This window comes from Melozone crissalis, unplaced genomic scaffold (assembly GCF_028551555.1).
Source record: "Melozone crissalis strain CALT ecotype California unplaced genomic scaffold, PUWL_Pcris_2 ptg000063l_1, whole genome shotgun sequence".
Lineage (NCBI taxonomy): Eukaryota > Metazoa > Chordata > Aves > Passeriformes > Passerellidae > Melozone > Melozone crissalis.
Window position 1 is genome coordinate 12,248,157 of NW_026535841.1, and position 14,360 is coordinate 12,262,516.

General features: G+C 37.4%; 1 protein-coding gene across 1 annotated transcript in view; it reads right to left on the reverse strand.

Moving 5' to 3' along the window:
• Nucleotides 1-14,013, reverse strand: part of KNTC1 (kinetochore associated 1) — a 31,486-nt gene extending 17,473 nt beyond the window's left edge. The window contains exons 1-30 of the mRNA XM_054288542.1: nt 13,888-14,013; nt 13,643-13,763; nt 13,157-13,272; nt 12,778-12,850; nt 12,119-12,196; nt 11,961-11,995; nt 11,622-11,732; nt 10,666-10,759; nt 10,223-10,275; nt 9,841-9,953; nt 9,422-9,476; nt 8,668-8,766; nt 8,246-8,289; nt 8,078-8,143; nt 7,918-7,993; nt 7,616-7,741; nt 7,433-7,522; nt 5,672-5,737; nt 5,226-5,287; nt 4,729-4,840; nt 3,871-4,014; nt 3,477-3,533; nt 3,293-3,394; nt 2,948-3,064; nt 2,318-2,461; nt 1,954-2,052; nt 1,418-1,521; nt 1,209-1,314; nt 719-853; nt 182-301 (exon numbers count right to left, since the gene is read on the reverse strand). Coding sequence (XP_054144517.1) covers nt 182-301; nt 719-853; nt 1,209-1,314; nt 1,418-1,521; nt 1,954-2,052; nt 2,318-2,461; nt 2,948-3,064; nt 3,293-3,394; nt 3,477-3,533; nt 3,871-4,014; nt 4,729-4,840; nt 5,226-5,287; nt 5,672-5,737; nt 7,433-7,522; nt 7,616-7,741; nt 7,918-7,993; nt 8,078-8,143; nt 8,246-8,289; nt 8,668-8,766; nt 9,422-9,476; nt 9,841-9,953; nt 10,223-10,275; nt 10,666-10,759; nt 11,622-11,732; nt 11,961-11,995; nt 12,119-12,196; nt 12,778-12,850; nt 13,157-13,272; nt 13,643-13,763; nt 13,888-14,013 — 2,844 coding nt within the window. The remainder of the gene's footprint in view (nt 1-181; nt 302-718; nt 854-1,208; nt 1,315-1,417; nt 1,522-1,953; nt 2,053-2,317; nt 2,462-2,947; nt 3,065-3,292; nt 3,395-3,476; nt 3,534-3,870; nt 4,015-4,728; nt 4,841-5,225; nt 5,288-5,671; nt 5,738-7,432; nt 7,523-7,615; nt 7,742-7,917; nt 7,994-8,077; nt 8,144-8,245; nt 8,290-8,667; nt 8,767-9,421; nt 9,477-9,840; nt 9,954-10,222; nt 10,276-10,665; nt 10,760-11,621; nt 11,733-11,960; nt 11,996-12,118; nt 12,197-12,777; nt 12,851-13,156; nt 13,273-13,642; nt 13,764-13,887) is intronic.
• Nucleotides 14,014-14,360: the final 347 nt, after the last annotated feature.

Below are 14,360 nucleotides of genomic sequence, written 5' to 3' on the forward strand. Positions count from 1 at the left end.
ACCAGTTGAAAAGCAAAGGAACAGAAAGTTATTTTACATATTTATCTTTATAGAACAGTAAATTTTATAGGTGTAATATGTGTTTACTCCACAGTCTGTCAGCTCTCACAGGAAATATCCCCAGCTCTCCCTTTTCAGAATAATTTGTGTGCACACTTTGTGGTGGGAAAAGCCTTGGTACCTCTTCAGGATCATCTGCTTTGTTCTGTAACATCAGTCTTCCCCACAGAGTCAATCTCTCTGCAACTTCCTCAGCCTTAGCCAGAGGCAGAGATTTTAACAAAGTCAGAGATTCCTCTCCCTGAAAGGAGAAAACGAAACAAAATTCGAGCAGAAATATTAAAAAGAAAAGAGCATTTGCATTTGGAAAAGCTGAGTTATGTGTACGTTCTTGTTCTGAGCAATGGCTGCACAATGGCCATGAGGGTAAATAAGAATGCATGGAAATGTGTAGAGACTTCAATTCTAAACTCCTCTGGTGCATTGCAGGTCAGAACTTTCACCTTATTCTGCCACAAAAGAAGGATAAAGCTCTGACAAAGAACTCATTTTCAATGCTAAACATTGCTGCTAAGGCAGTTAGGCATCAAATTAACAGTTTAAATTAAAAATACTTATACAAACTGCTTATAAGATTTCAGCAAGCTTGTCCCTGTTTTGTCAGGAGGCCTCAGTGTCTGTAAATTCCAGGATGAACTGCCATGAAATATTTCCCTACCCTTCCTTTGTCAATCAGGTCCATCATCCTCAGGAAATACACTTCCCCAGTGGGCAACAGGTAGGCTTCCACAATTTTCAAGGCATCCTCCAGGCAAGTGGGGGTATCTTGTTTGAGAATGTATCTGACAAGCCTCTGTAAGAAAACAGAAATGGACTTTAGTTTGTGGATGTACAGGATAACAAAGGAATTAGTTTATACAAACTACTTTACCAATGGAATTGTTCAGTTTGTATCAAGTTATCTGGAAGCTTAAAACTTCTATCTAGAGAAAAGTTGACTGAAATGTGAGAGAAAACAGGGCTTGGGGACTGAATTAGCCTGGGAACTCTGAAAATTTGTCTGGTGATATTGAGGAACTTCTCCAGAAATATTCATGTCTTCTAGTGAAGGGGAGATGTTAAAAAAAACCCAACTCAAATGGTAAAAATAAATCACCAGGTGCTGTTCACTGTGACCTTTGGAGAAATCCAAACTCTTGGTAACTTACCATTATCATCTGCTTGTCCTTCAGAAGATTGGTATCTCTTATCCCATAGGCTCTCAAAAGCTTCTTCATCTCCATCAGTCTGTAACTTTCCTGCAGTAACTTCACTCTGGGAACAAATTCATCCATCATTTGCACCCCCAGCTATGGGATTTAACCATCACCCCACACCACACACACAGGATTTCCCCAGCCAAGGGAGTGCTGCTTACTTGGCATGATTCATTTCCAGGTGCTGTCTGACCAGCTGCTCCACTGCTGCACTCCATGGCACCACAGCTCCATGCATTATCTGCAGCACTGCATCAAACTTCAGCTGCAAAAGGGACACAAACAAAAAATAACTTATTTTCACTTTGCAAAATAAGTTTCAAAGTAGTCCCTTGAAGTATTGTTCATGTGTGACTGATCCCTTTGGGTGAGTATTTTATTTCCTTGCCCAATCTTCACTTGCATAAAGGCATCATATGATTGTCAAGTTCAATTAGAAAATGCTTGCAGTCATTTATGACACTGTGGTTCCATATATATTAAAATTGATGTGTTTTCCATGTGATGACATCACAACTACAATTATATCCTCAAAAAATATCCCAGGGGAGATGGCTAAAATAGAATAAGAAGAAAACATCATAACATACTATTTTCTCACTCATTAAAAATCTACTCAGAGCATTATGTAAAAATCAATATTTGCTCTGAACTGATGTGTTGGAGTCACTTGATGCCTTTCATGAAACATACTCACATCAGTGTCAGAGATGCAGCCAATGACAGCCACAGCCTTGGCCTCCCAGGCAGTTTCAAACACTGAAATGGATCGTGTCCGACAGCGCTCCAGCAAATCCTGTGTTTGGATAAAGGTGATCAGAACACTTGGAATCGGAAAAGATAGGAGTATCTCATAATATGAACAAAAGTGTGAAGTTTTCTGGGCATTAAGGGATTGTTTCATAACTGAAATAGTAACTATCATTAAGTTCATTGACAGGAATAGGATTAATCTAAAAGCTGGGCCTAAAATTCAGTTGTAAATTCAAATATTCAGCAGATTTGGTTTCTGCTTCCTGCTGTTGAAATAGCTTTCTTACAAAGGAAGAAAATATGGATACCTTGACATACTGTAGAAGAAGCTCATCTTTTTGCAGGTTGTGTTCACACAGGTAGGGTTTTATAAACTTCTCCAAAATTGATGGGACAAGCTCTGGTGCCAAAATTTTATCGAGCATGCGAAACACAATAGTGGTTGCATTTTCCTGGGCAGCAAGTGGGAAAAGATCATGTCAGAACACCACAAATGTCAGTGCAAGGCCATTTTCATCTCTGGTACATAATCCAACATCCAGAGGCCACTGAAATCAACTGAAAGATTTCCCTCTTTAGAATCTTTAAAGAATCCTTTTTTAGCTCAAATAAACCCTCTCATCTACAAAGCTTTTGTTGTTCAGTTGTACTTTCAATTTCTCTGTTGCCAGTCCTTGTTCCACAGTAGGTGATCTGTAATAACCTGCAAACCACAGAGTTTGAGCCACAGCTTCTCAGTGCCTTAGGTTATATTTATAACCTAAATTGAAAGAAAATTTGTATCACAACTTCTCAAATAATCCCAGCAGCTTATGGATGGAAATTGAACCAACATCCATCAGGATTTCTTTTGTCTGATTTTTAAATTACATGCTATAAGATTCTGCTCCTTTTCAGAACAACCTGAAAAGCACTTTTTCAAGTGTCTGCACTGTTACCTTTTCAAAATCACAGAATGCCAGCCTGCAGTTGTATTTTCTGTACAGATTTCTCAACTCTTGTAAATCATTTACCAGCTTCTTTAACCTCTGTATCTCTTCACAGTCACCACACCTCTGAAACAGTGTTGAGAAGTGAAATGTTAGGAGACAAGGCCATTGAGAGGCTGTCATCTGCTTTTTTAAAATCTTTAAACACAAGAAAATTGGAAAATTCTTTCCTTTCATGGAATTAAGTCTATCTTCCCCAAACCCACCAGTGATCTAATTATCATCCAGCTCCAGCACACAGGATCTGTTTGAGGTTTTTTAGCAGCAAATTCTTGTATTTGTTACATTTCTTACCAAAGGAGTCCACTTGCCAAAAGCTGTCACTCCCAGTTCACCTCGATTCTTACTTGTAAAAAAAATCTCAGCCACTTGGAGTCCATTTTCAGGCCAGTTTGCCTGTCCAAAAGAATTTATATCAGCAAACCATATGATACATCTAGAAATACAGGATATGCCAGGTTTCTGCAGTGTGTTTTACCTTGTCAGTTAATTCAAGGTTTCGAGCAGCTTGTTCCAGCCATTTTGCTAATATTTTCTGGAAAAAAATACAATTATAATAGAGTTATACTATCTATCAAATTTGCCATTAGAAGCTTCTTTCTAAAGAAATAATTTTAAATATAAATGCTAGGGAAAATAATCTAATTTTCTGGAAAAAATACAGTTATAAGTAGAGTTATGCTAATTATCAAAGCGAAATTTGCCATTAGAAACTTCTTTTAAGAGAAATAATTTCAAAAATAAATGCTAGGAAAATAATCCATTTCAAAGACAGAGGAACAAGTCCCTGACATTCAGAAGTCTGGAGGATTGACAGTAAAATCATCTTAGTGTGAGAAAATGACAATTTACAGTTCTTAAGTCACTCTCACCTGTCCATCTGGCACAGCCCTTCTTGAGAAGGGGATCACAAAATTTTTAAGCCACACACAAAGTTCCTTCAAAGGAGCAGTGAAATGGATGGCATTGAGCAAATCCTTCAGCATTTTCTCATCAAAGCTGCTTTCAAAATCAGCCTAAAATATGAAACCAGAGCAATTATAGATCCATGGAGGAAATGTTCATCTGGTACTCTGTAAAGCTGTTTCACTAATAGGAGGAGCCAGTAAATTTCACAAATCCAAAGAGAAAATCTCAGTAGTCATAGACAGAAATTAAATTAGGCTCTGTTCAGTAAAACTAGAGTTTGGTGTTCTTAAAAAACCACCTAATTGAAGGAATTTCTTGACAAATCACACTATTCTATTACTTTTACACTCATTCTAAAGTTCTGTCTTAGTGAGAAAACAACAGACATGGAACTGAAAGTCCTGCACTAAAAAATAAAATAACAGCACACACACACACTACCTTAAATGTGTCATTCAGAGTAAGGAGTCTGTGATTATTTTTAAAGGATTTTAAGGTAGGCAGCAAACATCCACTTAATTCTGAGAGCTGTGCTTGCAAGAAAGTCAGTGGAAGATTACAAGCACTGCAGGATAAATCAAATTGCCATGACTTAGAAATATGAATTCTGACACCAGAAATACCAGTTTATTCCTAAATCAATAAGAAATTCAGCCTCCTAAGCACCCAGGTGAACAGGTAATCATTGTGGTAGTTGATGAGATGCTGTCATACACTTCTGCCTCTCTGAGGAGCTGTTTTGTAACAGCACCAGTGAAATTAGGCTGGAAAATTGAAAATTAACCCCCTCCATAAATTCCAGAGATTCTGTGCCGCCTCACCTGATGCCTGAGCCAGAGGTACTGTGCACAAGGCAAATTTCCTTCCTCCAGCTGGAAAACAATAATCTTGAACATGTCCTCATTGTTCAGGAATTCTGTCCAAGAAATGCCACTAAAGGTGAGGGGGAAGAGAAGTTTTGTTAAATGTCATTTACAAAGAAATTGGGGGGAGAACTTCAAAACCTTTCTACCCAGTGCTTGATGTTGTAAGAAACAACAGGAGTGGTGCTTTGTGTTTGTTTAAAATCACAATCCCTCCTACACATCTTGAATTAAAAACCCCGACTATTTAAGTGGATGTGCAATAGATAATTTATGTTTTCAATATATAGGATGACTCAACCTCTGCATTCTCCCATCTCCACAGCACAGGATGGGAAACTTAAGAGCTTGAAGTTTAATGAACTCATATTAAAAAACAAAAATAACCTTAATTTCAGTGGTACAGTCTAAACAATCACAATTAAATTTATTTTAAATCTTAAACCCAAACCAACCTGAATTTCTCTAGTCCAAAAGCTTCATAGAATGTTGTAAGCCTTGCCTGAGCTCTCAACACCTGAATGCAGATGAGATTTAAGGTTAATATCTGGCTGAACATATCACATGACATGATTTGAGCACTGATTCTCCTTGAAGGCAGATGAGGCCAATTTAAAACAGAACTAAACAAAAAACAAAATGAAACTCCAAAAAGTTCTTTAAGAAAGGTTCTGCCTTCAATCTATGGAGCATCTGAAACTGAATCTTTCTATGACTGAAGGAATGGCTTATTTCTGAATCTGTCATTACTGTGGTTCTCTTTCATACTATGAAATATAATTTTGTTTAGATTTTTTAAAATTCAGCAGTAGTTTACAGTTATAATTTGAATTTTCAGTTTGTACAGCTCTACATTACAATTGTTTATATGATACTGTAGATCCAAAAAATTTGTCCTCACCTCAGCTATGGATACTGGAGCCCCATCAGATGGGGGAGCATTGGTTCTGTTATCTTTCTTCAAAATCTGAAAAAAGGACATGAAAGCGTTTGGCTGACAACTCAGAGCATGCCAGGCAGGACTGTGAGTGCATAAAGACATGAGCAAGAAGTCAGGACTCCTGTGAATTGAGATTTTTCAATGTTAGATTGGATCTAATTCAATTGGGCTAAATCCCAGATAAGGAAATGTGGGTGTGGCTAAATCCCAAAAAAGGAAATGTGGGCTGAGCTAAGCCCAAATAAGGAAATGTGGGCATGGATAAATCCCAAATTAGGAAATGTGGGCATGTCTAAATCCCAAATATAGAAATTTGGGCATGCATAAATCCCAAATAAGGAAATGTGGGCAGGGCTACATACAAATAAGGAAATGTGGGCATGGCTAAGCCCAAAAAGGAAATGTGGGCAGGGCTACATACAAATAAGGAAATGAGGGCATGGCTAAGCCCAAAAAAGAAATGTGGGCAGGGCTAAGGTCAAGTAAGGAAATGTGGGTGTGGCTAAATCCCAAATAAGGAGATGTGGGCAGGGCTACACCCAAATAAGGAAATGTGGGCAGGGCTACACACAAATAAGGAAATGTGGGCCTGGCTAAATCCCAAATAAGAAAATGTGGGCATGGCTACACCCAAATAAGGAAACATGGGTGGGGCCAAATCCCAAATAAGGGAATGTGGGCAGGGCTAAGCCCAAATAAGGAAATGTGGGCCGGGCTAAGCCCAAATTAGGAAATGTGGGCATGTCTAAATCCCAAATATAGAAATGTGGGCATGGCTAAATCTCAAATAAGGAAATGTGGGCAGGGCTAAGCCCAAATAAGAAATGTGGGCAGGGCTAAGGTCAAGTAAGGAAATGTGGGTGTGGCTAAATCCCAAATAAGGAGATGTGGGCAGGGCTAAGACCAAAAAAGGAAATGTGGGCAGGGCTACACACAGATAAGGAAATGTGGGCATGGCTAAATCCCAAATAAGGAAATGTGGGCATGGCTAAATCCAAAATAAGGAGATGTGGGCAGGGCTAAGACTAAATAAGGAAATGTGGGCATGGATCAATCCCAAATAAGGAAATGTGGGTGTGGGTACACCCAAATAAGTGAATTGTGGGTGGGGAAAAGTCCATATAAGGGAATTTTCCCCCCTTTTTCTCCCATTTTATTCCTATTTTCCCCCAATTCTCCCCTATTTTTTCCTATTTTTTCCCAATTTTTATTCCCATTTTCCTCCCAATTTTATTCCAGTTTTCCTCTTATTTTATTCCTATTTTTCCCCAATTTTTCCCTTTTTCTCCCCAATTTTCCCCCCATTTTATTCTCATTTTCCAGCAATTTTCCCCCATTTTCCCCTCCAAAAATTCATTTTTTTTTCTTAAAAAAATTCAGTATTTAGAATATATCTGATCTAATTCAAAAAAGGTGACCTACTTTGATCTTTAGTTTGAAAATTAATATTTTAAAGGTACTTTAAAGAACTGCTACTCAAAACTAAACCCTGCTTTGTGATACAAAAATAAATCTGTGAGCTCCTTCTTGCTCTTGGGCAATACCAAGAACGAGATTGGAACAAGACTTGCTGCTTCTTCATGTCTGGTTACACAGGATTTATAATGCCTTTACTTTTGCCTTTTAGAATGACTGTAACTGCTTTGTGCCCCTCTCATGTTGTACAGAAGGGTGGAATAGAAGTTGAAAAGTAGAAGAAATAGAAACAAATAAGGCCTTTACCCTGACTTTAGCATAATTCAGCATTTCTCGTGTGGTTTCATACAGTGGCCACGGAGCATTGATGCAGTAATTCACAACAAACTGGCTGTCCTGTTGGCATAAGGAAACAACTGAAATTAATTCCAAGATCCTTTATAATTTGGATTGGTTTAGTAGGGAGAGAGGGTAGAAATACAAACAAACCTGAATTTTTTGCAAATTTTCTTTGGCTTCATTGCCAAGATCCAGCAAGGCTTCCTGGCCATAATTCCCAAGAGAAGCTGAAGCTAGTTTCTCTAAAATAATGTTTGCCTTTACTTTGTATACAAGCTGTTTAAAAAAATAATACAAATATGGTGAGCTGTTTTATAAGGTAACATCCCACTGCCTTGGTAATATCTGTAATATTTTTAATGCTTTCTATTGGACTATAGAGCAAGGACCTTCTCATAACTTCAGTTATACTGATTAATCTCTGATGTGTTTCTCATGAATGAACAACTCACCTCAACATCCAGTCCAAACTGAATAGCAAAATTCTCTGCTTCAGTGAATTTGTGTTTGTGCAGTAAACGACTTAGTCTGGGGAGGAAATAAAATAAACCACTTCAATGTAAATCCAGATTTAAAAAAAAAAATACAATGGTTTTTCACAGAAACCAGTACCTATTTTCTGGCAAGGCTTCAGTTAAACTTCTCATCACAACTATAGAAACTGGGTCTTCAGAGGGCCTGAGGATGAGAGGGAATTCTGTGAATTTATCAACTCTATGTGGAAGTAATCTGCCACTTTTATATAATAATGAGCTAGTTACAAATAAAATATTATCTTACATCTGATGCTTTTCATGAATTCCTTCCAAGAAGTGTATTGTATCCTGTAGTGTGCAATGACAGAAACCATCAGGTGAAATGAATTGAATTCCAAATAAATCCAGAGCATTTTCCTATGCTAAGAGAACTTAAAAAAACTTCCCTCAGTTTTTCGCTGTAACAACAGCAGGAACCACTGGCAGTGCTATTAAATAGTGCAAGAGACCTCAGACTAAATATAAATTGTTCAGTTTGCTTCATAAAAGGATATTTTTCTCTGTCCTTTGGGGACATCACTTAACCTTTCTTTGTATGGTTCCTGCATAGTTTAGAGCAGAAATTGCTTCTAACCTAACAAGAATAACTCACTACCCTCTACTATTTACACATATTAAGACAACTATATTGCTTCAAAGAACAAAAACAAAATCATCAAAACCTACAGTGCAAATCCCACTTTGAACAAGGGAAGAAACAGGAGACACTTCCAGAGAATAGAGCTGCTGCATAGTGGGCAATGTAAAAACCATCAGGCTTCTCATCTATTAAAAAAAGGGAGAAAACAACCAAAGAAGTCAGAATTGCTTTTTTTCTCTTACACTGGTGAGAGAGTGATATTTGCAGAACCATTTCTGAATTCTTATGGAATTACAGTAGGACTTTTTATGAAATGCAGGTCTTCAGTTTGAGGAAATTTAGTGAAGGTTCAGACGTTGCCTCCCCCGCTCTCTTTCTCTAGGCCTATTATGTATAATTCAACAGGTTTAATCTAATTTTTAGAATTGCATAATGTTCATCCTGGTATTTTATTTCAGTTGCCTGCACTGACTGTAGCTGGGGGTAGATGCTGAAGGCAGCAGAGATTGTTCTAAAGAAATCTGGGAAGGGGTGTAAGATAACAACACATTTTGCTGCTCTTCCTTGTCTGCCTACCTTAATAAACCAAACAAATAAACCCCAAACCATCCACAAAATCCCCAACGAGGGCCAGCTTGGCCTGGGCACCCCCACAGGAATCCCAACAGCCCTCACTTGCTACACCCTGAGATGGAAAGGGCCACATTTCAGTTTGGATTTCAGCTCCTCAGAATTCTCTGTGCCCCAAATATTTTGCCATCTCCATCCCTCTCCCCCTTTATTTTTCCTATGAGCAATTGCATCAAATTAAGGAGTAGAACACAGATTAGGAGATTTTACCTGTTTGGCATCTGGCATTGTCATGACAATCAGTTTCACATTGGCAAGCCCTTGCCTAATGAATGAGAAAGAGATAAAAGAAAGCAAAATTTGCTGTAGGAATCTGAGGTTAAAACTGTGAAATATTTTTATTTCTGTGTTTTAGAAAATTTTGCATTCCATGACAACAAATACCTTTAGAAATCCCTTTATATTTGAATATATAGCTGAATAGTTTCTAGCACTTTCTCCCACATTAGAACAATAGTTACACTTTTTCACACATTCTGTTTAATCTTAATTTTTAAGAAAAGGAATTTCTAACAAGGACAAGCTGTTTTGCACCAGCATCTGGGCCAAAATAATGAGATATTTCATAAAAATTACAGCACCAGACAACATTTCACTTCTTGGGGCTGGTGCTGTAACTCTTCACTTACCATGTGACTTGGGAGGAATCTGACTCAGTAGTGAGAAGAAATTCTTCAATATGTATTAAAGGCCAATCCCAAATTAGAGTGAGAGAATAAATATCCCATGTGCTTAAGATGTTCTAGATTTAAAAAAAAAAATCAGACATGGGTTCATATTTTCCTCATAGAAGACAGTTTTTGAGCAAAATATTACATTTTGTGGTTTAAATAATGAATAGGAGTAGAAATTAAAAAAATAACCAACACAGGAAGATCAAGGTGCTTTTGATGTGAGTAAATATAAGCACCTTCATTTTACAGAAATTTCACTTTAAACCTTAAAAAATATGTTTATAAGCTGGTTCAAGAACATTGTACAGTGAAGATTAAACCAAATCATTACTCATACCTCTGTATCCAAAACAAACAGCTGATTGTCAAGGACTTGAAGTTTTGCAGCACCTAAAAAATATGAATACTCACATAAATTCATTATTTTTCTTGACATATGTATCAGAAGCAAAAACATATTCAAACACATAATCAAGTATTGGAAATCTCATGGTTCAACCTCATGGAACTTCCTAGGACTGTGCAATGTTTAGCTTAATATGAATTGTGATTTATGTAACTAAGTTAAACTGCAATTTTGAAGCCCACATTTTGGCTGTACCTTTACAAAATTGTTCTGTTGGGCTCATGTGAATTTATTCAAAACAATGAAACTAAGTGAATCAATGAAAATGAAATTTAATGAAATTAATTTATTAAAAAAACCAACCAAAAATTAGTACATTCTGCAATTAAATATGAAATCTACACTTGTCTATAAAAAGATAAAACTTTCTTTACCTTGGATCAGACTTGAATCAGCAAAACTTTGAGCAGACACCAGGGCATTGGTGGGGTCCACCTCCCATTTGGAGAGCACATAATCACCTTTACCCTGAGAGGAGAGGCAAAGTAAAATGGGGTTAGACAGGAGATGTTTGACCAATGACATGTCTCCTTCTGCCATTGATCTTGAACTTGGAAAGCTGCAAAACTAAATTTAACTTTTTTCCTCTACTGCTGTTCAGAAAAAACCATTGATTTCTTTATTTTTAATTTAACATTTTTCCCCTTCTCCTTTCAAGACCAGCCTTTGTTACAGTGATTGTTACACTCAGCAGTTTTTGGCCCTTTGAAAAACAGTATTTCAAAATAACCACTTTTCTTTCTCATAGAACATAAAAGCTGAATGAAATTACTCTGGGCCTAGGGAGGAAAATCCCATTGAATTCAACAGGCTTCAAAAAATAAACTCAGAGAACTTGTTTGCAAGTTTGCAAATTACATTTCAAAGTAAGTCTATATTTTAATTTCTTTATTAGTTGCTGTACTTAATTCATGCTTAAAAGCTTTGTTGAATTAGACCTGATTATTTTAGCAGGCCTTGTTGAATGAGAAGCTGATTGGAAGATTCTTGCCAGCTTTGGTTTTGTCTGTGAGTTCAAGGATAATATCTATAAACAATCCAGCCTGAACAGACCAGGAACTGGTAATTTACTAAGCTCAGAAACTCAGGGTGAAAATATTTTCCCCTCATCCATCACAACAGTCATTTTGGAAATGACAGCAGTTATTTCCTTATGAGAAAAATTATGGACAGGCAGCACAAGTGGCAACCTTTAAATTGACAGTGAAGGAAATAAAAAGCTGAGGAGCTGCTTGAAAAAGAGAGACAAATTTCTGGAGACAAATTTTGTTGCAGATCCAAAAATGCCAACACTGATCACGTGGAAATTGTTCATGTTCTTGGTGCTTACCCCAATGATCAGATGGATTTTGTTGACTGAGCTGCTGATGACAAAGTCCTGACAGCCCAGGCTGTGGTGCTCTCCTGTGGCAATGAAAGTTGTCTTTATCTGTCCTTGTAACTTGTGGGTGGGAGAGCAGGGATGGCCACAAATGGGGAAGAAAAAGATTTGTTTATAGAACCAGTGGATAAAAATCTCTGCCCATTTCTAAATGTACAGAAAAAGTAACAATCACAGCTGTGAGGGGGAATAATGGACTGGTAAATAGCGAATGGAATGTACAGAGCAAACTTTGGTGACAAACCCTGCACTTTTAACAATTTTGCCAGTTTTGCAGGTGTTTCTTACTTGCTTTGCTGTAGTCATATCCATCTTCTCAATTGCTAAATATTAAAAAAAAAATAAAATCAGCATTAAATAAACTTTTCAAAAAGGCACAAAGGAAGTTTTTGAATACAGGTTTCCCCGTTCCAATGAAATCCCAAGGGGTCTGTAGCTATTCCTACCTTCCTGTGTTTTTCCAAGAGGGACACACATAATGCAGAAGCATCCATTGCTTGTGAGAATAAACATGTGATAAACACCTAAAAAACCCAACAGAAATATTTCAAACTGAAGTATTCAAGAGCAAGTAAAGAGAAGAGTTGCTTGTAAACAGGACAGTGAAATAACTGACCCCAAAAAATCATCTGACCAATAAATAAGGCTATTTTAAACAAGAATTTTGTCATTTCCAGCTAGGAGCAGAACATTGATATAATGTAATGTAATGTAATGTAATGTAATGTAATGTAATGTAATGTAATGTAATATAATATAATATAATATATATTGTGACAGAACAGGGCTGGGAGCTTATAGAACAGAACCACTGAACTCTGATAGAAGACAGAAGGAATTCTTCCTTTTTAAGCATTTTCATATGTTTAGCACAGTCTCACAAGAACAAGGTATTGAATTCTGAATATTTGTTTCCTATGGCATTTGTAAAATAATTGATGAGATAAAGAATCTTCTACAACTTTGCATTGTGCACATAAAATTAACTTTTCTTTATGCTTTTCTGTATTACTTATTTTGTAATCTCTTTCCCTGAGAGCTATTAAGGGGAGCAAAATCACAAAAATTCAGACAAAGGGGGAGAAAATAATAATTCAGTTCTTACCTGCATCTGCATTATCTTTAACAAAAAAGAGATTTAAGTAAGTCTTTTCACTTGTAGATTGTTCAGCCAAAATCTAAAATAGAAACAGCATAAAGACTATTATTCTGTATTTCACTAAAAATATTGAAATATTGATTATCAGTTCAAACTTTAAACTTTTTTTATGAAGGTTCTTGTTTCTGCATGCCATTCCTAAATAGATTTTCCTTATTCATCACTCATGGGAACAGAAGTGCCCATTTCACCTGTTTAGTTAGAATATGTGGTCAAAAAGGCAAGGATGTTTATATTTTGGTATTTGGAAAAATGATTTTAAAACCCTCAAGAAAGTCTGAGAACAAAATGTTCAGAGCAAAATTAAATAGAAAAGTTACTGTACCTTTGTTAGCAAGGTTTGTTTGGATGGGATGTGGATGAGATGTAAACTGCCACTTCTCTCACCAACCACAAGGAATTGTTTGTCTTGACACATACCCACAACATCCACGTTAGAGTCTGAAAAGATTCATGGCAAAACGTCAGATATCAAGATCTGGGTTTTATGAATAAATATTAACACAAGAATTGGACAACACAGTGTCCCAGATTTCTTCAAAACAAGTTATTCTGACTAAATGAAATATAGGAAGAGGCCTACAGGGAGTGGTTTTGGTATCCAGTGAGAACTTAGAAAGAACTCTAATCAAATTGTACTGAAATAATTAATTGTCTCCAGAAGCCAAAATCACTTTTTATTACTTAGGTACTTGTTATAATGCTTCCCTTTACAGGCTAGTCAGACATTGCTATGTTTTCCTGTACAAACCTAGGTATTTTAAAAGCCAGTTTTCACTTGCCAAGGGCAATTCCAAAAGAAGGAACTCACCAAACTGGATGTGCATGAGAAGAGAGAGCCCAGTGCTGTCCAGAAGTGCCACAGATCTGTCCACAGCAACAATGCTGCCATCCCTGGAGCTGCATGCATGGAGCTGGGGGTTCACAGACACCTGACAAGGGAAAGGTTGTTTCACACAGGAACACTCCAGAAAACACAGCAAGGAGTCCAGCTAATTATTGGACAAAAACCCCCAAATTTATTAAAGACAAAAGCAGGGCTTTGATGGGCTGTACCTTCTCTGAAGATGTGATTTGCAGCAGAGAATCCACCTGGTACAGGGCAGTGCCACACTCCTGGCCCAGCCCCACCGGGAGCTTCCCGGTGTCCTCGTTCAGCAGGAGCTCGATCTCGTTCCACATCTCTGCCTGGAATAAATATTTCAGGAACATCTTATAGAGCAGACAGCTCTAAAATGTAACATGGCTACAGGTTCTATTATTTTCATTAATATTTATTAGTTTTATTACTGTATGGGGGCACTGTGTACAAGTAGTCTTGTGCGGATAAGGAGTTTGTTTAAAGCCAAGTGTGGATGCCAACCTGGCTGAAGGCAGCTTGGGGAGAAGAGATTTCACCAACTGAATTCACTGCCAGTGCTCCCTCCATGCTGTGAGTGTCCCTGCTCACAGGAACACATTCCCTGCCCTCAGGGACCCACATCCCCTCTGCTGGTGACAAACCCCAGCCCTCAGGGACCGCCTGCTCA